Source organism: Canis lupus, chromosome 4, assembly GCF_011100685.1.
Source record: "Canis lupus familiaris isolate Mischka breed German Shepherd chromosome 4, alternate assembly UU_Cfam_GSD_1.0, whole genome shotgun sequence".
In the NCBI taxonomy this organism is placed as follows: domain Eukaryota; kingdom Metazoa; phylum Chordata; class Mammalia; order Carnivora; family Canidae; genus Canis; species Canis lupus.
In genome coordinates this window covers 52,501,410-52,528,054 of record NC_049225.1, presented here as the reverse complement: position 1 = coordinate 52,528,054, position 26,645 = coordinate 52,501,410, and the positions used below count along the sequence as shown (strand labels likewise).

The 26,645-nt window shown below is 38.8% G+C and overlaps 1 protein-coding gene and 1 long non-coding RNA gene across 12 annotated transcripts in view; one reads left to right on the top strand and one right to left on the bottom strand.

Moving 5' to 3' along the window:
• The window catches only part of EBF1 (EBF transcription factor 1), a 392,195-nt gene that overhangs the window by 123,708 nt on the left and 241,842 nt on the right, over nt 1–26,645 (bottom strand). For all 10 annotated transcript variants that reach the window (XM_038534887.1, XM_038534891.1, XM_038534888.1 and 7 more), the window contains one exon: nt 15,833–15,914. In XM_038534887.1, coding sequence (XP_038390815.1) covers nt 15,833–15,914 — 82 coding nt within the window. The remainder of the gene's footprint in view (nt 1–15,832; nt 15,915–26,645) is intronic.
• The window catches only part of LOC111095569, a 28,923-nt gene continuing 5,152 nt past the window's right edge, over nt 2,875–26,645 (top strand). The window contains exons 1-3 of one of the 2 annotated variants that reach the window (XR_005358357.1): nt 2,875–2,949; nt 16,465–16,593; nt 23,273–23,397. This is a non-coding gene — a long non-coding RNA (uncharacterized LOC111095569). Of the gene's footprint in view, nt 2,950–10,762; nt 10,987–16,464; nt 16,594–23,272; nt 23,398–26,645 lie in introns of those variants that run through there. The other variant, XR_005358358.1, reaches the window with a different exon arrangement.

The following is a 26,645-nucleotide window of genomic DNA, read 5'->3' as shown; positions in this document are numbered from 1 at the left end:
TGCTAATTAAGGGCCTTAGATCTGTTTCAAAGCCAAAAAACAAACAAAATAAAAAGCAACAACAACAACAAAACAAAACAAAAAGAAGGAACACTTTGGTCCAGGTATAATTCAGATACCCTAGTCACTCATAAACTGACTCTGAACCTAGTTTGCCAGAAGGAACACGGGCAAAAGTGTTTTCTCAGAGAACTTTGACTAAAACAATGAGAAGAAATGACCTACACTTCTCCTTATATTAAATAGGGAAGAGGATTAAAACTGAAACCCACAGAGATATGTTTATTCATGCGACCTCTTACAACCAAATATAATAATTGTCTGTAATTGCAGCTTCAGCTCCCACCTCATGCTTTGACATGGGAAACAGCAATCAGCCAGCTCCCGTTTAATCCACCTATTATGTTGACTAATTAACTTTCCTCGACAGTTTATTTCTTCCTCCATTATCAGCCCCTGTCAGCCGCAAGCACCCTGCAGCATAGGGGGGACCTCGGGCTCTTTGATTGATCACCGATAGATTGACATGCAGATTAATTTAATTAGAATCACCTCACTTGAGAAATGAAAGACAAAGGCAAGAGGGCTAATAGATCTGCTCTCATAATGAGGCGAACCTCCAGAGCCAAAGCTGAGGATTTCTGATTTATTTTGCTCAATTCCCCAGTTGCTTGGAAAGACTCTCGCTTTAATTGTTCTTGGTTTTTGAGAGGCATTAGCCTCTGAAGAGGTGAAATGCTTTACAGGGATTGGCACACACTAAGGCCCCAGTTTCTGGGGAAGCCTTTTCTCCCACTTCCAGAGTCTTGTGCAATGCTGCAGTGTCATCTCCTGAGTTGGGCAGAGGGCAAGACACTGGGCCTTGGCCTATTCCTCAGAATTGTCAGCTCTGCCTGGCGAAGTGCCCTCCTCAATGGCCTCCCACCCCAACCAATATCAGCCATACTTAAAAATTCCACTGTCCGTGTCTTTGACCTAAGCACATCAGGCCAAAATATGGTGGAGTCCGTTTCTCGCAGCCTCAAAGATGGCAACAAACTCCAGGCTGTGAATACAGTTCCCAAAACTATTGTGGGGTGGATTTCATTTGATCTGATCCGATTTGACTTGATCTGCTTACTGGTTTTTGTTTTTTCTTCTAGGCCTTCCCTTCTGCAGACCTGAAGCCCTGCTCCCTAAATTCAGCCTCTACAGTCTCTCAGACCCAGATGTGGATGACACACATAGTCATCCTACCCTGGGGCCTCCCAAGGATGACTTCAGGGCAAAGCTTCTGTGGGGTCCTCCCTCCGAGTCCTTTCTTGGGGTCTTTTCCATAACTCCCGATCAGGCCTGATTTTATTTTTTAATTCTATTTTATTAAAATACAAAGTAAACAATTGAAAGTCCATTCTGGGACTCAGGGTATTTGCTTCACTCATTGTGAAAACCAAAATTCCAACTAGGGCAAGTCATTCATGGGAGGACTCAGTACATTTGAAGTAGCAGTTTGCAAAGTGGTTTTTCTCTTTCTTCATGATTGACCAACCAGATCTGACACGGCCTGAAGGTTATGTGTATGCCTCATCAATTGTAGGTTAATTTAAAAGGAGGAGGAAGAGAAGAAAATGGTCTATTCTTTTATTTTCAAAAAGTATGATGTGCCAATACAGAGTCCATATTATTTAAGGCAACGGAAACACTTTTCTTTTTAGTTAGGGAGGTGGGACATTTACAATTATATAACAGAGCTGGGTCTTTCAAAGAATTTTTGATTTACTACGAGACCACAATTGAGTGGTCACTGGAGTCGTTAGCTGAAGAAACTATAAAAGGAATCCCAAACGGTATCTGTTTCCAGTGTCAGGAAATACAGAAAGTTGTTATTTTAGATGTCTGTCTTAAGAGAAAAAAAAAGCAATGACAATTCACCATGCACCTGTAAGACAAAATGCTACAGGCTTAGGCTTAAAATATTCAGTATTGTTTAAAGACATTGTCATCTAATTCCTATATTGAACAAAAATGACAAAAACGGTTAAGTTAAAAAAAAAAAAAAAACAACAACTACATCCTATGTGTTTTTTCTTGATAAAAGAAGGATCACCAAGACCACATGTGTGACAGGACCATTTCACTGAAAGTTCCATTAAAATTGGAGAAGGATAAAACAGAATCCTCATGCCTTTAATTTCCAGAAAATAAACACCTAGCGTTCCTCACAGAAACTCATGACTAAACATTTTAACTTCCCTCTCCCCAAAATAACTTCTCTCATTCCAATTTGGAAATGATCAAGATATATTTCAATTAAACATATGCTGAAATTAATCCATAGAGCAACTTGTAAATTTTTTTAAAAAATCTAATTGTAAGATGCAAAGGGGGCACTGAAGTGTCCTTTAAAAATAGGCCCATAGTGGGAGGGAAAAGGGCCTTTACAGTTTAACACAAGATTAATGAGGTGCTGACATATTCATGCAGGCAAGGGGACAGACAGGCCTGCCAAATCTTCAACCTTCCCAAATTTTGTCAACAAAACACAGCTTGAATTTGGGACAGGTAAACACAGAAAATGATTTTACATTTGGACTCAACACTTCTCTCTCTATCCTCTTCCTCACTCTCCTGCCCAGGGAAAGAGATGAAGGGAATATGAGGAACAGGTATATTTAGAATTTTATGATATCTGTTAAATTAAATCTTTACTCTTTAGAATTGTACTGTCCATACAATAACCACACATGTAGTTATTTACATTTAAATTAATTAAGTAAAATTTTAAATTCCATTGTTCTTAAGTTTCCATAGGAACATTTCAAGTGGTTAGTAGCCATATTGGACAGGGCAGATATAGAACATTTTCATCATTGTAGAATGTTCTATTGGACAGTGCTGCTGTAGAATGGTTTTGAAATAAATTGTTCTAAGTTATTCATGAAGATGTCCAAGTTATATCTCCTGAAATAGGTATTTGTCTAAGTGAGCATGTTTAAGGTTATGTACAAGTATTTTTTATCACTATATTTTTTAGAATTCATTTTCTATTTGGGGCATAGCTTTCTAATATAGCAATCCATAGATGTGCTGATGAACATGCAGTGTGTTCCATGCTACCTTATATCTGGGTCCAGCCCTCCAGGTGAGGGCATCCAGTATGAGGAGATTAAAAAACAAAACAAAACAAGATAAATCAGCAGGTACACATGGACTATGGAAATCTTACACTAACATTTCTTTCAGTGATTCAGAATGTCTTCTGCTTTGTCCTGGACCTAGCTATCCCAAAAGGTTGTTATTTTTATAATTTCACCCCCTCTATTTAGAATTAAAAAGAATTCAACATAAAATTGATGATTCTAGAGTCCCAAGATTTCCTGGTTGATGTGACTTTGGCCAGGTTAACTTAATTCTCAGCCACAGTGTTCCTGCCTGTCAAGTGGAAATACTAATAACAGTACCTTGTTATGTGAGGCTTATATTATTTAAAGCAGGCAGCATGCTTCCTGGCTCATACTGAGCACTCAACAAATGTTAGTAGCAGTAGTATTGTAGCTGTTACTCTGTTGGAGATGCTCACCAAAAAGTTCAAGTTAATGCATTGGCTGATCATTTGAAGCCATAAAGAGGACTCCACATAAACTATAGAGATACAGAAATTATCTCTAATATGTTCACCGCTTTATCAGTCTAATAATAAAACTGTAGAATTTTAAGGACTTTTGTGCTCACAATACGTAATTAGTAATTTAGGCCTCATGTAAATTGCAAACTTCACTGGTTTATTTAATTTTACTTTCTAGAACCCACTGGCATCTTAGCCTGTTACATTATAGGCTTGAAACTCAACAAAATCTTATTGCTTTGAAAAAAATCTATAAATTAGACATCTTCTCAATTCAGTCTAGTGTTCCGAGTATTCTGTATGAATGAAGGATTCTCTGGGAGTTTTGTTATTGGTTATATTTCCTACTATCATTCTTCAGGCTGTCCCTCTTTCCTTCATATCAGGCAGGGGAACTTATATGTCCCAACTAAACTTAATTATCTAAGATTCATGACCTCTCTGTCTCATGAGCAGATTTTCAAAAATACAAAAGCCACTGAATTCAGTCAAGGGTGGAAGATCACATTAACAAAAGTAGCAGCTCATGTAAAAGAAGGGGTTATGACAAAAGCAACCAAAAGAGTTGAAATCTATATTTTTAAACATTTCTACAACAAATATGGAATCAAGAAAAAGATTAGACCATAAAAATATTTTCAATATTTAAATTTAGAATATTTTAGTAGTAAGTACCTCCCTCCAAAAACTAATTACTTTAACAAATTAATTTTGAATGAATATAGTTATAAATTTGGTTTTCAAAGTTAATATATGGTAACCCAGTGTAGGAAACTGGTGCTAAGGGTTGGTCTGTTACATGACTTTTTCACCTTTTTAACTTCTTCTATGTCTGCATTAATTCAAGACCCCTAATATAAGGCATTAAATGCACTGGCTTGAAGTACATGAAATAAAAAGGGAGTAAGCAACATTCCATGGAATAATAATCAGCAATAAAATGAAACAAACTATTGATACGTGAATTTCAAGAGAACTGTGCTGAGTGAAAAAAGGCCAATACCAAAAGATTACATATTGCATGTTATGGGTGTATTTCCCCACCCACACACACAATCCCCACCAAATTTACATGTTGAATACCTAATCTTCAACACCTCAGGATGTGACTGTATTTGGAGACAGGGCCTTTAAAGATGTGATTAAGTTAAAATAAGGCCTAGCATGGGCCCTAATCCAATCTGACTGGCATCTTAAGAAGAGGAAATTTGGTCACACAGAGAAACATTCAGGTGTACGTGCAAAGAGGAAAGACCACGTGAGGAACAGCAAGAAAGTGGCTATCTGCAAGCCAAGCAGAGAGTGCTCTGAGGAAACCAGTCCCACTGACACCTTTATCTTGGACTTCTAGCCTCCAAAACTGTGAGAAAATTAATTTCTATTTTTAAGCCACTCAGTCTGTGTTATTTGTTATGGAAGTCATGGAAAAGTAATACACTGCATAGTTCCATTCACTTGACATTCCTGAAATTAAAAAATTTTAGAAATGGAGAATGGATTAGCACTTGCCAAGGGATAGGGACAGAGGGAAGGTGGATGTGGCTACTACAAAAAACAATAGAAGGATTCTTGTGGTGATGGCAATGCTCAATATCTTTACTGTGGTGATAGATACACAGATCTACACATGATAAAATTTTGCAGAACTAAAAACATACCCATATGTAAATAACTACAAGTCAAACTAGAGAAATTTGAATAAGCATTTATCAGTGCTCATATCCTGCATGATTATTATATAGTACTATGTAATGTTGTACTAGTTTTGCAATATATTACTACTGGGGTTCTGGGTAAAGGGTACACAGGATCACTCTGTATTATTTCATACAACCACATGTGAATCTACAACTATATGAATAATAAATTCAACTAAATAAAAGGCATCATCAATCAAAACATCCTTCAACAGGTGAATGGATATGCAAACTAGTAATCCACAGGAAGAAATATTATACAGCAATACAAAGAAATGAGCTATCAAGTCATGAAAAGACATGGAATTTTAAATGCATAGTGCTAAATGAAAGAAGCCAATTTGAAAAGGCTATATACTGTGTGACTCCAACTATATGACATTCTGGGAAAGGTAAAACTATGGAGATAGTAAAAAGATTAATGGTTGCCAGGCATTTGCCAGGGATAGGGGAAGGATGAATAGGTGGAGCACAGGGGCAATGAAACCATTCTATATGATACTGTAATGGTGGATATGTAACATCCTGCATTTGTCCAAACCCATATAATACAAAATAATAAAAATGAATCCTACTATAAGCTATAAACTTTATACTGTGTTAACAATGATGTATCACATAGCACATCAGTTCTAATAAATGTATCAGACTAATGCAAGGTGTTAATAATGGAAACATAGGGTGGGATTGAGGGAGTCTATGAGAACTTGCTATATCTTCCACTCATTTTTCTGTAAACCTAAAACTTCTCTACAAATTAAATCTTTATATCATCAACACTACACAGCCCACATTCTCTACCTTACCTGTCTGCTAAACCATTCATTCTTTACAGACCCCTTGAATATTACAACCAAAAGATAAGATATCATCCAATCTAGCTTCCAACTAAGAGTTTTCAAATGTATTGTAATAGGAACAATGTAGCAGAGAAGGAACCCTAAATTCACCCACAGGAAGACTGTATATTTAAACACTTAGTATAGGTCTAAATGTTTAAAACACATAGTTTAGTTGATAGTATATATTATCAACATTTAGTTGATACAGGATTAAATCATCTGCATGGGAACACTGGTTATCTCATGCATGTGAGAAGCTCTGAATTGATGGATTCACGTGGCTTTGAATAATTTTAAAACCGAAAAAAATAATAAAACCGAGTGTGATTCTTAATAAATACCATTAGGATCAGAAATAAGTGTTATGCTATATGTTGGCAAATCGAACTCCAGTAAAAAAATATACAAAAAAATAGGTCATCACATGGGATTCATAAAAGAAAATAATAAAAGTCCTCAGTAGTTAAGACACTGCAGATTTGTCCAACTCCTCTTTTTGAGGCTTAGAAAACTGAGGCCCAAGAAATTTAAAAGCATCCTCAAGGTCACAGGACAAATTAAGAGCAGGGGTAAGCCTGAAGGGAAACTCCCAGACTCCAGATCCAGTTCTCACCTATAGTATCCTCTGGCTTCTCAAAACAAACCCCTGGCTTAAGTCTTTTCTCTCCTAACTCTGCTGGGATCTTCTAGGACGTATATCTGGGTTCAATGTGACTGACTATACTTTCAGTATTATATACATAAAAATGGTCTGCAGCAGTTAGGAGTTAGGTCTTCATTAACTTTGTCCTTTACAATATCCTTGACTGATATGGAATGAGATAGTCTCTGAAACCTGCCTGATTGCTAGTTTCTATCTGGTTGAAAGATCCCAAATAACTCATTAAAAATTATGGAGGACGCGTGAACCTACAGGACTTAGCAGAGCAGAACTGTGGGAGAAAGGGAGTGCGTAACCAAATTAAATCCACTCTTTAAGGCTCAAGGCAAAAATATCTCTTCAAAAGCAGACATCTCTAAATCCTCAGATACTGATGCTAAAACAATTTGGACCTTTGAAAACTAAACTCAGATTCTCTCTCCTGAACTGTGACACATACTCAACATAAAAGCTAATTAGTGACCTGAAACTTGGTCCCCATTCTGTGGGTCAGGATACCTCTGATGACTCTTGATGGTGTCATTGGCATTGAACATGTGCTCTCCATTTGTGTGTTCCCACTGGCTATTTTAAGTAGCAGTGAGCCAACACATACAGGATCGCCATGTGTGTTCTCTACAATGAGACCTTGACACATGGATGTGAAAATTGGGAGCAAGAAAACAGCATATTAGTCAACAGCTCATATTCTAGAGTCAGAGAGTCCTGAGTCTGAACTCCAACTCCATTGCTTACTAACCTTAGCTAAGTCACTCAATCATAGGAATAGGTGTGAGCCTACTTTTTTTTTTTTTATTGGAGTTCAATTTGCCAACATATAGCATAACACCCAGTGCTCATCCCATCAAGTGCCCCGCTGGTGTGAGCCTACTTTATTCCAGGCCTATTCTATGAAGAAGCAGCAATGAACAAGACAGATAAATTATTTGTCCACCAATTAATGTTCATCAGAGACAGAAAGGTATTTTCAGGCAGTAAGTAAGCAATAAAAGCAAATTTCTGGATGTGAAAATTTCCAAGAAAAAAATAAAATGGGACAGAGTGATACCTAGGTGAGAGCTATTTTGGATTGGGTGATTAAGGAAGGTGTCTCTGAAAAGGTGATGTTTTTAGTTGAAATATAAGTAAAAGACGTAGCTGGCTATTCACTGAAGCCACAGAAGAATTTTCTAGGAGGATGGAATAGCAAGTGCAAAGATCTCAAGGCAGGAATGACTTTGGTGTATTTTGAGGAAGAGAAATGAAAGAAAATAAAGGAAGGCCAAGGTGCTGGTTTGGAACAAAGTAAGCAAGGGAAAGAGCAGTGGAAAAATAAGTAAGATTATCCATGCAAAACACTTTGTACAGTGTCTCACATATAATAAAAGCTCTGGAAGTTACAACTTAAAAAGTGACAGAATGTAAGAAAATCTTTTGTTTTTAAGTCTCACTAAATACAGGCATCGTCAGAAGCAACGTCCATTGGCAACAGTGATCAAATCAAACACTTTTAAACATCTATCCTTTCATGTATTTTACATTTCTTCAATAGTGACTGTACTTAATGTAGAAATTTATTTCCTCTAAGTGCAGAGCCACCACTCATCAAATCGTGTTCATAAGGATTCCTTCTCAGTGATGCATATTTTCTGCCAAGGCCCAGCATAAGGCGCATGCCAAGATACATATTTGCCCAATAAGCCGTAATGGTTTAATATATCAGGTTGAAAATCCACCATTTGTATTTACCATGTTATGTGAATTAATCCTGTATTCTGAAACTATCATTAGAGCTGCTTTCAGTATAATTAATCAGCGTGGTGCATCTTGAAATTATTCTGTATGAAGAGAGTGATTGCAGCTCGGGCCCCCCTAGCATTCTGTTGGTAAAGAATTTAATTGCAAGATGTGCTGTTTGTCAAAACAATATAAAACAGGGGGTGGGGGACGGTGGGAGAGAAATAAAAAGGATACAAATATTTCTTTCTTTATTTAAGTGCCTTTAAAAGCAGACTGAAACTGCAGAGGTAGGGCATGTGTTTTAAGAATCCTCTAATCACACGCTATAATATATTGATTCAGAGCCTCTGTGGGCTTTTGAATAAATAACAAGGATTTCCCAAAATTTATAGGATTCACCAAAAACCAAGAGCAGAGAGTTGCCTTTTACTGTCATTTCCCATGCCAGCATTTTTAAAAGAACACACTTTTGGTGGGAATTTGGGATGATAAACTGGTGGTTTCTACTCATATTTTCTATCCCCCGCTCCATATGACTAATAAGTGAAAGAGGATTGTTTGTCTCCTCCAATAAACATGAGATAAGCATGAATTTGGAGCCTGCTGTTCTCTCCGCTCAGAAAATTCTTCTGGCTCTTCTCAGGATAGTTTATTCTTATCCTGTAGCTCTGAGCTTACATATCACGTCCTCAGAAGTTTTCCCTGGTCACCCACTTTAAATCAGGTTCCTATCCCCCATCCCACATGTATTCTCTCTCGTATTATTAATATTTCTTATAGAAATAATGAAAAATGTTTTAATAATTTGTAATTAACAACTTGAAAACATTATAGCAACTGATGGTGCTAGTTACCCACACATCCATTTTCTCTCCTTCTCAGGCTATACAAGTAGACATTGGCAAGTCGCTCTGTGGTTCTATAAGGCCATGTGACAGATGTCTATATGGCCATGTGACAGATTTGACAAGGGTCATTTCTGAGGTTTTTAAGAAGTCCATGAGCCCCCTCCATGTACTCTTTACCCTTCAGTTGGATAGACAGAGACAAACAAAGTTTTAGGGGATAGGAGAGACAGACACACAAAACAAAAAGAATGAGGTGCCTGGGTTGAGCATCTGCCTTCAGCTCAGGTCATGATCCCGGGGTCCTGAGATCAAGTCCCACATCAGCCTCCCCTTGAGGAGCCTACTTCTTCCCCTGTCTGTGTCTCTACCGCTCTCTGTATCTCCAATAAATAAATAAATAAATAAATAAATAAATAAATAAATAAATAAAATATTTTTTTTTAAAAAGAGCCCTGATCCCCCAAATCACTTTATGTGCAAGATCCATTCACTGACCAAGAACACCTGCCTTGTATCATCATGTGAACAAGAAATAACCTGTTGTGAGTGAGCCATTATATTCTTTGCTCTATTTATTAGAGCAGCCAGTATTATCCTAACAAATAGACCCCAACTAGAATATAAGCTTCATTACGACAAACACCCTGTCTTTCTTGTTCATCACGATATACTCACCACCTACCACATCAATAAATACTACTGAGTACATGCATGCATGAAGGAAGGAATATATCTTAAATTTATATTCACCTATAGTCATATATCTAACACTTATATGTGAATATGGATTTGTAGCCTTTTGAAAAATTTTGTCGAAGGGATAAGATGAATTTGGAGACTTATACCTTACTTCCCAGTCCCCAGGTACTCCGGCATCTACTGTGATGACAGCTTGTACCCACTTCCTGTTCCTTCCCTCATCATCCTCATTCTGCCAGCCCCAACAAGGAAAGCTATTGATAAGGATTTAAATCTTCACCTGGAATTGTCTAGCTCCTGTCAGTTAAAAATCAGACCCATGACATGGTTTTAATACAGTCCTTTAACATTAGCATCTTTTTAGTGTCAAGATGAAGAAACAGGCTCATTTAGACACAGTGTATTTCTCCCTGTCATGAGCTGTTTCCATCTTACCTTACCCCCACTTTCTCCTCTCCTCCCCACTTCCTCACACCCACCAGAACTGAATGAAGCCTGTATCCACTGTTGTATTTGAGCAAGTTTGTTGCCCTAGCCACAGCCTGGGGATTTCAAAAGAAAACATCCATTGTAAATTAAGAAGAAGGAGGGGGAAAAAAAAGATTGTACCAGATTTTCTACAAGGTTTATTCCATAAAGCCTTAAAGTATGGACACAGCCGAGTTCTGCAGAAAGTGATTAATTTCTTGAAAACGCTAAGGTCACACTAATTGACATGACCTGTGTAATTAAGTAGTCTCTGTTTACACACCAGAAGCTCAGCCGCTGTGAGGCTGAGTTTGCTTGACAGAATGTCTTTACATGTCAAGAGATCAACAACCTTTCTTATGTCCTCCTCAGTCACCTACACAGGCCCCTGATTGCTGTTCAGAGGAGACACGCTCTGGTGTGGCTGTATGAAGATCAGGCTGGCCTGGTGAGCATACAAAATGAGATGAGAGAAAAGCAGCAGCCACTATTGTTGGAGAGAGCCCACTTAATAGTCAGGAGAGCACATTTTCGATCAGATGTCTCTAGGTCTTAGGTTTTCAGTATAACTGGGAAAAGCCACATTGAGATGTCAAGGGTAGGCCAGAGTTTTCTCATGCTAAAGAGACACTTTCTCATTCCTCCTTAAAGGCAATAGCAACATAAAACCTACTTCCTAATGGTGTACTATGAGAGAAATGAGGAAAATTCTGTCTTCTTCACAGGCAACCTTCAACCAATGTCTCTATGATGCATCTCTGTCAGTCAGGGTAGCTGCAGGGAAAATTAATTTTCCCCCTCTTAGGCAAGTCATAAGATTTGGGAACTTCAGTATGGTTTCTTCACAGAGTACTCTGAAACATCAGGGGCCATTTTCCTCATGCTCCATCATGGGTCTTTCTTGCTCTGGAGAAGTGGCCCAAACCACCATAAGTTAAGTAAAGCTGAAGCCATCTTCTGAGTAATAGCTTCTCTTTCTAAGGTTCGTACAAGTAGAAACTGGCCAGCGCTGTAGCTCTGTTCAGAAACAATGCTCATGTTCTTCTCCTTCCATACAACTCCACTCTCTGCCTGATGAACTTTGGTGGCATTCCAGTATTCATGCAGATGGTAGCTTTAGGCTTGTTATAGGGCAAACACCTCTCACTGGCTTTCCTGAAGGGCCAGCACATGTTCATGGGTAGCCACTCTGGCTCTCAGCTGTTGAGAGACCTCCTTATTTTCTCTGCACTAAGTCTCTCCATACAGATTCTAAACAGCTTCTTTACTGTTCCACATTTATAACACCTGAGTCAGACCACTGGGTTGAATTACCACCTCTTCACTACCTAGTGGATGTGTGACTTTGAGCAAATTGCTTCACTCCTCTAAGCCTCAGTTCCTCATGTGTAAAATTACATTTTACAAATATAATATTTGCATGTTCCTAGCAGGGACATTGTGAAGACAAAATGATAACTCGTGTAAAATACTTAGCATGATACCTCTCATATAATAAGTACCTAATAAATGTTAGTTTTATCATTACCATCATCGTGGCCAATGTCCATAGATGTATATCAAGGTACACATATAAGCATGTGTATTTATACAAACTTATATGGAACACACTGAATGTAGATACAGATATAAACAGTCATCTCCCCAGTGTTTAATGTAACTAGGAATAAACCAAGACAGGGAACATAGGAAGAAAAGTCAGCTTGTGGTGGAGGCACAAAAAAAGAAAAAAAAAAGAAAAGAAAAGAAAAGAAAAGAAAAGAAAAGAAAAGAAAAGAAAAGAAAAGAAAAGAAAAGAATAAAAGAAAATAAAGAAAAGAAAAGAAAGAAAAGAAAAAAAGAAAAGAAAAGAAAAAAAAGAAAAGAAAAGAAAAAAGAAAAGAAAGAAAAGAAAAGAAAGAAAAAAAAGAAAAGAAAGAAAAGAAAAGAAAAGAAAAGAAAAGAAAAGAAAAGAAAAGAAAAGAAAAGAAAAGAAAAGAAAAGAAAAGATGATGACAATGGATGTTGGGTTCACTGAGATGAAGTTCCTGGAAGTCTCTGACAGGCAGCTCAGCTAGGTCTGGATCTGGATGTCAGGTCTTAGGGAACCTGACTCAAGAGATCTGAGTGCCCAAATAGTATTTAAAATGCTGAGGATGGAGAAGATATTCAAGAGAGCTCTACAAAGTGAGAAGAGATCTGGATCTCAAAAGAAAACTTAGGGAACGGCAACATATACAGGAGAGCAAATGAACAGCATCCCTTCGAGAAGGCTGAGAATGAGTGAATGTTGTTGTGGAATCCAAGATGGTTTCAAGAAGCATGAAATGATGCAGAGAACCATAGGAGGAAATCTTCATGAAAGAAACAAGATTGAGGGAAAAAAATAGGTTCAGTAGGGATATTTGGGGTGTTATTTTAACTCTATTGACGTAATTTGTCCATTCTCTAATTGCATAAACATCCACATGCCTACATGCATAAGACCATGTGCTAATTGTGGAAAATTATAATTAATGAAACGTGTAAACATACTTAGATACAAAACAAAATGCATCAGTGTTCATTCTACCATAAGGTCCCTCTCTATCCTCTCCCAGGAAGTGATGAGTGGGTGATGGGGACAAAGCAGGTTAAATCTGAGACCCAGTAAGGAATTTGTCTCTGATTGTGGAAAGAGCTCTTCCTCAACTCAAAAATTAACTCTATAGTGGCCAAGGTTGCTGCTTCTATTTAGAGAAATCTACCTACATTAGACTCACAGGAAAGAGCATATGTATTTGAAGGACAGTATGTACTTTGTGTCAGGTAGTTCTCATGCCTAATAAAAAAAGAGCATTCTTTGGGATTGTAGCACTGTCACCAGGAAGAGTTTGTCAGATGTCATTAGGTATAAGATCAGACCAATGACTCTCTAGAGGGGCAATTTTGCATCTTCACTCCAATCAGGAAATACCGACAAATGTCTGGAGACATTTGGAGTTGTCATGACTAGGCTAGGGGCTGGGGGAGTTTCTCTACTGGCCTCTATGGGTATAGGCCAGTGACAAACTGTAAATGTCCTGCAGTGAGTAGGACGAATCTATGCACCTACATAAGTGTGACAAAGGATTATCTAGTCTAAAATGTCAGTTGTAAAAAAAAATAAAATAAAATAAAATGTCAGTTGTGCTTAGGTTGAGAAACCCTGTACTAAAATAATAACCCAGTTTTAGTTTATCACAAGTACTTTCTCCAAAAGCTTTTATATTTTATTGTTTGCAAATTAGTTATGTATACAAAATGTTATCATTCGTATGTTGCAAAATAAGCAGAATCATAATTTTTACTCCATTTTAGAATTGAGGAAATTGAGGCTTTCCAGAAACTCAATTCATGCCCCCTTGTCTCAGTAGCCCTTCTGCTAAACACAGAATGACTATTTTATCTATAAAAATAAAGCTTTCTAGATACTATCAAAAATAATGGACTGAGTTGGTTTTTCATCTCATATAAGAGCTACATTTCTATAATTTAAGGATCTCAGACATTTCACTAGCCAGGTCCTTTGAAGAAAACAGGGCCCCAGAAGTCTTATATAAATACTCTTTTAGGTTCCCAATGTCACCAAAGTCAATCTCTAACTTTGCTGCCCTGAGAAGCACAGCAAAGTTGATCCTGATATTCATAAGGCATGACACATGTCTATTAGACACGTTTATTAGACATTAATTGGTTCGTGCCTGGATATGCTTTGTTCCTAACCCAAGCTTGGTCAGGAGATACATATGGTTCATCTTAAGGCCAAAGCAAGCTGCAAAACAGTTTATAATGAAAGCCAACCTCATGTTGCAGGACACTGAGCAATACACACTTAGTGGCATCAGATGTGTTGTTTATCAGCAAAGCTAACTCCAACTCAACACACACACACACACACACACACAAAAAAAATCCTGTGTGGGAACAAGAGAACCCAAGTCTTCCAACTTGGTTGGAAGTCGGCAGCTAGACAGGAGAATCATTTCCCAGGGAACTAGGATACAGGGATTCTCTTTACTCATCTCTGTCAGGACAAAAGATGGTGACGCCAAAATGATTTTACAAAAATACTTCAGGATCTTGAAAGACATTGTCTTCTTTCTACTGAATTTGTCCTTATTGAGACCAATAAGTCTCATCTTTCAAAAAAATATCATCTTGGAGACAAAGAGATCCTGACATCTAAAAATCAATGCTCAGAATCATCGCATCCCTTTCTCCCATCAGAGGATGTGCAGCTAAAATTTTTCAAGATTCTCTCAGAGATCATACATTTCAATCTACACTTAAAGCTGACTAACTATACCTAAGAGTATACTTTAAACACCACACTGTTTTCACTGAAAGGTCATATGGGTGAAATATATATATATGTCATTACTCTGATAGGAAAATGAACGTTGATCATACAAATGAGTTAGCCATAAAATGAGATGGAAAGCAACACAAGTCTAGAACCTTGCTCTTCAAAGTGTGGTCCATGGCACCTGCATCACTGGGGAGCTTGTTAAAAATGGAGAGTTTCAGGTCCCCTTGAGACCTCAATTAGCAGTTTAACAAGATCCCCAAGGAGTTCTTGACACCTTCAAGTTTGAGAAGCACCAGCATCTAGAACTTAGCAACCTTTCCTAAAACTCAACTACCATTTTGTGTCTTCGAAATTAACACTTTGCTTTCACATCTTTTGCCATCAGTAATGTATAATTATACAAGGCAAACATAACCCTTGTGCTTTGAATGGTGGCAGATCTGACTGCTGTTTGAGGACTTTCACACATGCTGTACAAGGATGTTGCTGACACAGAACTAAGTGTCATCCATATTACTCTAGATGTGCCCTGCTGTACCAGGGGTCTGTTTTTTATAGACAATTACTGCTGACAATTTCCAAAATTGGAAGGGGAGAACAGAGAGAAAGGAAGAAGAGGACATAATCCTAAAACAGAACAAAGCTCTTATTTAACAGTTTTCTACTTGTAATACTTTCAAAAAATCCATCATTTCTACGAACTTCACTTAACGTGCAACGGTTTAAGCCTGTGAGTCCATTCAGGAAGCCACACTAGGCTCAAAGGACAAAACTGCCTCAACCAGTGACCACAAGTGCTTCAGTTGCAACTCTTCCCTAATAAAAACAACTCCTAGAGTGCAGATACCCGGGGGACCAGGAGCCTCACCTGCTCATCACCTCTGGGGAAATAAATAGACTCTGTATCTTCTTCTGCCTAAGACTTTTTTACCCTCTTCTGATATTCATGCATTATTGAGATTTAAGAAAGAGAAGACAAACCCACCTGGAATCTCCGCATGTCACGTGGGTTTCCTGCATTCTTTAGGCAATTTTGGTTACATTTGAGGAAAAATTTCAAGAAGAACCTGTGAAGAAACAAATTGTCACAGTTAATATTTCAGTCCTGAGACAGAAGGGAAGAAAAAGGTAGTAAGTTGCATTTGGGTTGTGCATTCTATTCTCCAAGTATTTTCTGAAATATTTAGGATGGTGTTAGAGCCAGTATTTTGTTTAAAGCTTTAGCCTTTGTTTTGCATCCAAGCTGGACTTTCTCTATGAAGGAAACACCTTCAGTAAAGCCAATAGATCTCACAAAAGAATTAAGCCTCCAAGGAAGTATTTTTACTCAGACAGAGGGAAGGTCTTCACCATAATTTAAGATAGATTCCAATTGGGTATAATTGCCTGAGAATTACTCACGGTTCCCAACAACATGTAATTTAAGCCCTGTAAATTCACAGACGATGAACCAGCAAAATGCACGCTGGATGAATATAAGGAGATGGTAAACACTTTTATTTTAGCATCTCCAAATAAAATACCTTAATTAGCAGTACCCACAAGAAGCAGATAAGATTCACATACTGACTAAAGTCCTTTGAGTTCTCAAAGATTTCCTGTATGTTTTTCTTACAGAGCCTATCTGTGATTGAATAAGAACCTCACCACCACCTTGATCCCTGAATTGGTTCTAGAGTGCGATCCATGAGTTTTGGTGACCAAAAGTCCCAATTTGCCAGGAACAATCCCAGTTTACACTGTGTTGTAAGTATTAATAGTACCCACTTTAACTCTCAAAGTGTCCTGTCACGGATGATAAATTAGATGGTCACCTTATAACTTTCTGAGTTATTTCTTTTAAAAAATATTTTTTTAATTTATTTTGAGAGAGAGAGAGAGAGTGCATGAATGCACAAGCCAGGGGGAGGCGCAGAGGAGGGAGAGTCTCAAGAGCAGACTCTTTGCTGAGCACGGAGCCACACATGGGGCTCAATCTCACGACCCTGAGACCATGACATGAGCTGAAACCAAGAGACAGATGCTTGACCATCTGAGCCACCCAGGCACCTCCTGAATTATTTCTTAGGTTGTAGTTGTTAAAGTCTATACCAGGAGGACAGCAGTTATCAAAAGAGTGCTATTAGGACATTTAGGTTGACGATCTACATGTTCTCCATTGGCCCATGTTTGAAGAAAGAAGCATGTTAAAAGCCATCCTAAGTTCTCCATTATCTTTTACTTTTAGGCTGATGGATGTCAGGCACAAATATTTTCCAAAAACATCAGAATGCATTAAAATGCCAGTCAGTTAAATTCTTGTAGGTATTTCTTTTCTTCACCTTTCTCCCACTTCAAGTCTACGCTAGAGTATAAAATTCCCACCTTGATACACATAACTTGTGAAGAACTATCACACCACGATGCCTCAGTTTAGCTCTGAGCACAAAGTCTATTAAGGAAATAACACAGGGGTCTTCAGAAACAAGAACACAGAACAGAGTGGCACTGAACTGAACCAGTTTCCGAATAATGAACTGAGAGAGGTCCCAAAAGAATCTCTCTCCTCTCTGTCCCTCGGGAGAGTATGGTGTAGGAGTAGCTCTTTGAAGAGCAACAATAACTTTTTCAACTGAAAGAATATGTTAAAATGTCAACATCTTCCTGAAATGACTCTTTCAACATTATGCACTGTTCAACCACCCATCAATAAAAGCAGGCCTCTGAATAATCATCTGTTCCTACTTCCAGTTTCTCTCCACAGAGCCCAAAGTTTATCAACCTTTCATACAAGATAAATGACTTGTGGAACATCACTGAAGGCCAAATTTGTAAAAATGGAATCTGGCTCTGGCACCCCTTCCCTAGTACGAGGAATGGCACTGTCATTCCCAGGGGCCATCAATTGGTCCTGACTCCTGTCCCTTTTCCAAAGGAAGACTTGGGAAGGGATGGAGACTTGAGGGAGGAGTCACAACCCCAAGTGCCTCCACACTGTCCTTTCCTCTGAGCTCTCAGAAGGCCAGCGCTGAGTGGCTGTGTGATAGCACGAGGCTTTCAGAAGCTAAGGTGGTGAAACTCAAGGATAGTGAGGCAGCCATCTTCTTGGGTTCGGGTCAAAGACATCTGAAATGTGAAAACTGGCTGCTTCTTTCAGGCACAGCTCCGTGGAAGGGCATTTTTAAAAGCCACGCCAAGCCCCATGAGAGGCCTGAATGCCACTAAGTGACAGTGACAACCAGTGTGGTGGTGTGGAGGAAAAGCCATAGCCTTTAGAAGTACCCAGAATGGGGTTCATATCCCAACTCTGACAGGTACTGCTTGTATGTTTTTGGATACATAGCTCAACTTTTCTGCACCGCACTTCCCTTATCTGTAAACTGGGTATAGTGACAGTCCCTTCTTTGTAAGACAGTTGTAAACATGAGTTGCAAGAACGCCTGGCACCTGGTAAGCATGGCAACGGTGGCAGGAGTAATAATGGTTTCCATGTATTACATACTAAGAACTTCAAATACATTTTCCCCATTTAATCCCCCTAAATAACCTCTGCTATTAATGCCATTTTATGGATGGAGAAACTGAGGTTCGGAGAAGTTAAAAAACTTGCCCAATGATTAGTAACTCTGAGTCCAGAACTTAAATTTGGCCAGAGCTTGTACTCCTTTAACGATTATGCTACAGTAATTTCAGTAATAATAGAAGTAGTAGAGTACGGATATTAGTACTACCTGTACCATCAGTAGTCAGTCCCTACACCCCAATGGCATTCACACTAGTAAGTGTAAATAAGAGTAACTCTACAAATAAGAATAACTATTAGCATTATTATTTCCATACCAGTAGCAGAAGTACTGTGGAGGGACACATCATTGCCATTCCTCTCCAGTGTCCCCCACCCCTGGTTCCCCAGGGTTGATAATACTGCCGCGGGTGTGTGTCTAAGACATTTGAGCCCAGACCCGACAGCCAGATTCAGGCTGTGTTAGAAGGAGCTGTCAGCACACCCTCTGGCATCTTCAAGTCAGACAACTGCTAGCCACCATGAGGGGAGCCATCTGGTGCCAAAATGGATTTTGAAAGACAAGCAAACAGGACGCTAGCTCTGCCAGATAGAAACAGAATCAAGGGAGCAGGGGATCTTCTGCCTTAACGATGAGCAGGGGCGAGGTGCCTGTCACCAGCCCATCGTTAGCACAAAAGCTATGCTGGGCACACACCGGATCCCTGTTACCCTAAGCTGCCCTGTCACTTGGCCTGTTGGCAGAATGTCCTGCCCGCCCTCTCGACAGTGGATTGCTTGCTGAAATTGAAGGCTTGACCATCTGTCGCAGGGAAGAGACGGCATCAACGGGTGCCTGGGGCCTCACACAAGCCCTTATGTGGCAAAGACGCTCTGAAGGGCCCGTTCTTTTGGGGAAAGCCAGCCTTACCCCAGGGGGAGCCTCAGGAATTCTTTCAAAGTTTCCCCTAAGTAGATGCCAAATGCCTGACCCTGTCGGATCACACTTCCTTAAAGGAACTGAGAGGAGTTAGAAGTAGGAGTTAAAAATATCCCCACTGAGAGACAGAGTTAGACGTGGCACACACATTTTGGGGATGATTTATCGGGCTGTTTTTAAGGCATTTGTAAACCAGGGACGCATGCATGTCTGCTGGCCTATGGAGAGGATCTCAGATTCCGAGGGGGTTTCTAACAAAACAGAGGTTATTGAAACTCAAAACCTCACTTTTGTCTCATGAATTGCCACATTTTGTGTGGCGGGTGTGTTTGATAAAGTGTTGTCAGGAGAAAGAGTGTGGCAGCCTTATCCCAACCGTGGGAAACAGACTGGAGGCAGGACAAAGCCCCTATTGACCCTGTAGAGTTCCAAGGAGTTCCAGAAACTCCAGGAAATAGCCCAACCAGAACCAAACTACAGTCTTTTTTGGGGAATGGAAGAGGTGAGGCAAGAAACCCAACACCCTTCTGTTAACCTTCAGTATGAATAATATCATGTTATGTTCATACAGTGTTGTATGATTCAAAGCACTTATATCTCCAGTATCTCACTAAATGCTCACAGAAGTCCTATAAATTAGGCATGCCAGGAATTATCAACCTATTTAAAGAAAAGTAAGACTCAACAAAATTAAGATATTTATCTATAGTCAAAACTAAACCCATACTCTGTATTAGTCAAAGGACTCCTTATAAGTTTTTTTTCGCATGAATCACAGGACTTTATAAATGACCTAAACTATCACTTAGGATAACTTTTTCATTATGCATATGAGAAAATTGAGAGATCAGGAGACATGATAACAGCCACAGAGTTACAATAGTTATGATAGCTAGGCCTACAATTTACATGTCCTGATTTTTAGTTGTATGATTTTTTTCAAGACAATGTTAGGTTTCCAAAAGCCAACCCAATAAGTGCTCAACACTTGAGCTATTGAACTTTTTAGTCAGCTACCTCAATTAGGAAAGTGACAGTCATAAAACTAAAAGTGACATTCTATTAAAAGTTGTGTCTGGGTTCATCAATCAGACTAATGTAGGACATTAGCCCATCATTGAACATTAACTGAACCGAACACATACATTTGCAGAACAAAATTGTTTATTCAATGGTTTACCCTTATCACATTTTCCCAACTGATACATAGTCAGTACATTGAGTCTCCTTCCTTTTTTCTTTTTTTTTTTTTTTTTTTGAGTCTCCTTCCATTTGACTAGCACAGTGCTAGATACCAAAGATACTTCTAGGCTCCCCCAAAAGGAAAATTCATTGATTTAGCCAACAGAACCTGATCCATCTATCCAAGGACATAAAATAACAACAAATAAAAATCATCTCTGTATTCTCAGCACATAACACAGGATTCAGAACCCAGTGGGTTTTCAGTTAATCTGTTCGACTAAACAGAATCCAGGACTTCCAAGGAGTAGAAAGAGAATGTTCTACAATAAAGACAGCAGTAGACAAGAGCTTGGATTGGAGATAAAATAATCCTGGGTAAACTTCTGCAGTTCCCTGAACCTTAGCGGCCTTATTAAAAAACATGGGCATAACAGTATTTCTCCCCAGCACCACTATGTGGCATTCATCATAATCCTAACTCTACTGTTTAATTAATTGTGTGACTTTAGACAAATCACATAATTTCTCTGTGCCTCAAATTTCTCATCTGTAAAGTGGGAGAAATACTTTAGAGGGTCACTGATAATTAAATAACATATGTGAAATGTTTAAATAGTACCCAGCATAGAGAAAGGAATAATTATTTTCATCGTCATTTATTTCTGGCAACTGCTCCCTACCCAGCACTAAGAATGTTCAGATTTTCAGATATAAAAAGTATTCTCTCTTGGAATGTTAAGGTTAAGAAAAAGAGCAAAGACCTATGTAACTGACAAGAACTGTAGGTTTCATTGAATGACCTACAAAAAGAAAAAAGAAGAAGCAAGGAGAGACAATAATGACTAGAGCGGCTTTACCCAAAGGCCAAGCAAGACACAGAAAGAAGAGAGATACCAGCTTAAACCATGGAGGACTCCAGAGAGTCAGAACTTAAGGGCACACGTGGTAAAACCAACCAGTAGGCAACAGCTTGTACATCATTAAATATTATGCAAAGCACTGTAATAGATCTAGGGTGAGCAGGTTGAGTTTTTACCTCCGCCACCCAAATTCTGAAAAAAAACCACGTTTGGATGTTTTTGCTGCTTTCATAATGTCTAGGCTAGAAAAGAAAAACATCAAGGCACACCTAAACCAGAACATAAAACCCCCATTTGCAGTCTTAAGGCTCCCCAAAAGTTCCTCTGACTTATGCCCACAGATGGTTATGTGGCAGATGATCCTTTCCAAAGATATTCAGGACACGGAGACTCACTCAGCCCCAACACAGGAAACAGCTGTGTGGAAATACTGTGGGGTCCCTTCTGTGGGAAGTTCAAGTTGCTCCCACACACACTAACTGGAGGGTAGAGAGGGAAATGCCTCATGAATCAAAGGGCCTTTTTGGAGTCCTCTCCATAGACTGCCCCATCATCTTTGCTTTGACAACGTTGTACAGAACCGCCTGCCCTCATGACCAAATCCACTGCCCAGATATAACCGAGAAAGGCTTTCCAGGAGTACCAGCATTCTCCCAAATTGAAAATATTTAACCAGAAAGCAGCTATCCCTACCCAGACCTCTCAAGCTGCCAGAGGCTTTTTCAGAAACACCATCACTACCCCATGGTCACCCTCCACAGAGAGGTAAACAAGAGTCCCATGGTCACGGCCATGAAAAATAGATCTCCCTTGAAAACAGGGGAGTCAAAACAGCTAGAAAGAAAAAACTCTATTTTCAATGTCAACATTTTGGGTTCCTCATACACAGAAGAAGTTGTAGAGTACAGTTCATCCATGTGAAAATATGATACCCGTAAGTCTGCCAAAATCCCAAGGATGCCACAAGGGCAGGCTGAGGAGGCCAAACCTTTGTAAGGGCAAAGGGTTCTCACCACCAGGCTGACCTTTCCTTTTCTGATGTTAAACTGCACTATTGGGAGAGCATCTGCCTTGACTCAAACCACTGCAGTTCTGTTTGAAAGGCAAGGAAGGAGGAAAGAGAGAAATAAGATCACGAAGGGGACTCTTTGCAGACGAAGCAAATTCTCTTCTCTCTCCCCACCGTAGAAGGTGGAATTGTCCCAAGTTGTGGCACTATCTTGGGGATCCCAGGGGGAGAGCATGTGGCTGCCCGTATTACGGGCCACTGACTTCAAGGAGTTTACTTTTTCTCCTGGCCAAGATCCCTCAGATCTTGGGCATTTCTGGAAAGTGTTCTCAGTCTGCAGGGATGAGCATGATCAACTTGTTAAGCATTTGTTACCTCAGAGTTTGGCCTTGATGGAAGGACATAATTAGTGGCAAGAATTTACAAAAAAAAAAAAAAAAAAAAAGGTGTTGGGATAGAATAGCAGCAGACGAAAGAATTTAAAAATAGCTTTTAAAAAAAGGATGCACTATAAATGAGTCTCCTCATGCTAGATGTCAAATCTGAAAGCTAGGAAAAAGCATCAGGATAGTGAAAAGGGAAAGAGGGGGACATATAACCATTGGCCAGCAGGGGAAGAATAAATTGCAATTCTTTAGAAATGACACAGGGAAGAGAAGTCAGAGCAAGGGTGCTGCCGCTTAAGACCTACTGCTGCAAGGTTTGAATGGAAATTAAGTGAGAAAGTCTGACACGTCCAAGGAATTGTAAGCTTATGTGTTGTAGAGAAGGTGTTCGTCTTCAGGGATACTCTTTCACAAAGATTACTCAAGTGCCGAGTGTTTCTTGCCAAAAATGCATGCAGGTACAAACACTGGCCCTTGGCAGACATTTGAAGTCATCCTAAGAGACTGTTTTGCAGCAGGAATGAAGGCAGAGAACAAACTCAAGTGTATGTTTGTCCTTCTCAGGGCTGGGGACAAACTAAGGACATATTCATCTTAAGCCGTTTTCATTACAAGGAGCATGATGGGCAAGGAATCACCCAGCACAGAACTCCTGCAGACCAAGGGACAGGATTTGAAACAGGCATCAGGTATTGGGATCCTGGGTCACTAGTACAAGGCTGGAAAAGAGGCAAATACAAGCAGTAACGTTGCTTTAATAACAGTGACGCACTCCAACAAGCCAAGCATAAAAAGTGAGATAGGGAGTCTCACTCAATGCCTCAACTTAGTAGTTATTATAGCAAACACATGAATAAACACTGTGGGGTCCCTGTTCTTAGTGCTTTACATGTATTAATTCACAACAACCCTATGAAGTACTAACTCTATTCTCATCTCAACGATACTGAGATACTGAGATATAGTACTTAGGTAATTTGCCCAAGATTTCCTATCTAGCAAGTGGTAGAGCTTGGATTTAAATGCACACAGTTTGGCTTCAAAGTCCACATCCATTAAACTACAGTCCTTTGTATTTATACATATTATATTATAGCAGTACAGATCATTGACCATATCTGACTATACTTGTATCACTTTCAGATTCATTCAAAATGAGAAAAAAAAGTCAGCATAAAAATGTCTGGTATTGTCACTAGAATATTCCCAATTACAAATTTTAATGTGTTTCAATTTTGCCCATGACCACTTTCGCCTATTTCAAATGCATTTTAACTATAATGAAGGCCCAGTCAGTGAGTGGGTCTGGTAATAGAGCCAAACCGAATTTGGAGAATGATGGCTAAAGCAAAACCAATATAATCTGGGTCTCTTGGGAGAAGTCAATGAACATCATTTCAAGGGTTTATTTATATATTATGTAGATACCAGTCCCATAAGTCACTATCTTTGAGTGACTTTTTCACACATAGAAAGCCACAGGTTGAAAATCAAAGGCTTTTGATACCCCTCTGTTTAACACCTACGTGTTTAAGATTTTAAAGCAGACTCATTTAGAATCTGATGTTAGAATTTCACTTTTCCTCCTAGGTACTCAAAAGGTTTCGATATTAATGTCCCCCGTGGAGGTGATAGATGTCAGAGAGAGATCAAAAGGTTTAAGTTCATAGTAACGGAAGCATGTGGGTTTTTTTCTGGATGCTCAACTCTTTCTTCAAGATGTTATAAAGTATGAACATTCAGTGTCATTCATTTAGTCAACCAACAGATTTCCCTCCAGAGCTTAATATGTACCAATTCTTCCCCTTTAATACCAGTTGTATTGAGATCACAATTACTTTGGTTCAAGTTTTCCTCCAGAAGAAAGATAAGACAGAGGAAAGCATTTAAAATCAAACTTCCAGGAAAACTTTTGGACTCTGAGGATGACAGAGTATTCGAGCATTTTCCAAGAAAGGTTGAATACCCATGAATCAGGGAATCTTTCAAAGTTCCTATAGGTGTTAAGATTCTACTTTTCCAGACACATTGGCCTCCTCTTGCCTCCCAGCATTCTTTGCTTCAATCACATTGAGTTACATCCTGTCCCCTGAACATAAAGTTTCCTTCCTGCTTTCACCATAGGCTGCCTTCCTGGGTCTAAAATGCCTTCCCTGCTTCCACACCATCTGAGTTTCCCATAATTCTACTTACCCTTCCCGATGCAGTGTACATGCCCTGAGCCCATGAAACCTTCCCAAATACCCCAGCTAGAATTAACCACTTTTTCTCTCCACTCTATTACAGCTCCTGTCACAATTGTCTTCACATCTTGTACTCCAGTTAGTTAAGTAATCACATGACTCTCCATGACACTACAGACACTTTTAGAGTCCCATTCTGTTCCTCATAGACCTAGTATGGCTGCATACAGAAACGGAAAATGAATGTCTGATTTAAATTGACTGTAAATATGAATGGCAGTAACTTTGAATCATGGCACAAAGATTCTTTCTTTCCTCTTTCTATTTTTTCCTATATTTTCTGAATTTTCTATAAATTGGATTACTTTAAGAAAAAGAATCAACCTTATTGTTATAAAAATTGAAGTAAGTATCATTCAGCATAGAACCTAGGAAATGTTGCCCCCATACTGTGATGGATAAATTAAGAACTAAAAATGATGAGTGTCTTCACCAAAGTCTTTATGCTCTAGATTTGCCAGTTAATTCAAATGAGAATAGTTAAGAGCCATCCATCTCACACTTTGTAAAATGTAGATCATTTATTAGTTTCACGTATGCATAATTCATAAAAGACTATCAACTGGGCAGACTCCACACTATTGATGTCCTCAACTTCCTACTTTAAAAAAATCTCGACATCAAAATATTATCTCTAAGTTAAACTTTCCATTGTTCTTAAAGCATTTAAGCGTAACCCAGAGGGACAAAAGGACATGTAACTAATAATATGAAATGGATCTCCTCTCTCTAAAATTCTACATACCCTTCTGATGACTTTGTTGAAATACAGTGATTAAGCTCTTTATGGTTTGCTATTTCTTGGTTCAGCCTACTTCCTTAAGTCATCCATTTATTCATTCAGTCCATCTTTCATCCAGTAAGTATTTACTAAGCACCTACTATGGACTAAGCACAAGCATAGAGACAACTTTTTCCCTGTCCTTATGGAAGCTCACCAAAATATACTTTCTGGATCACTGGCATCAGAATTATCAGGGAATTTGCCCTGGTTAGGAGGTAAGGTACTCAAATAATTTTTAGGGACATTGAACCTTGAGAATCAATATCCAATTTATACTTTAAAAATCAACAGTAATGTCAATACCATGTAATAAACACAATGATGGTGTTATGCATCAGAAATACTTAACTGCAGAGAAAGGATAAACATCTAATTGTGTGTCATGGAAACTGAACACAAAAACTCATGTCAAATCACCTCTGAGTAAAAAGAAAAATTAAATTTCTTCACCCATTCTACTTTATCTCCAGCACAAGCCACAGAAAAGAAAGGAGTTTCTGGTTGCCAGAGTAAGCTGATATTTGACAACTTTTTGCTTCAAAGAAAAGAAACAAGCTTACTTTTCTACCAGAAAGATAAAAAATAAAAGAAAAAAGCCATCAGCTAAAAATCTGTGTCCCAAGAGGAAAAGTATAGTCTTGCTAAAGATGAAAATTGTTTTTGAAACCTGCTGAAATCATCAGCACCCTTTCAAAAATCCACTTCATTTGTCTGTTCACTTTTCTGGACACACCTTCCCTGATCCCAATCTCAGCACCATCATGCACTGCCCCCCATCCTCTGGGCTCACACACCATTGGGGATAATAAATTTAATTTGAGCAATGGCTTTCATGGAAAAAAAAATTACTGCATTCCAACAAGTCACACAAGCTGAGTTCAGACAAAAACAAGTGACTCCTTAATTTGGA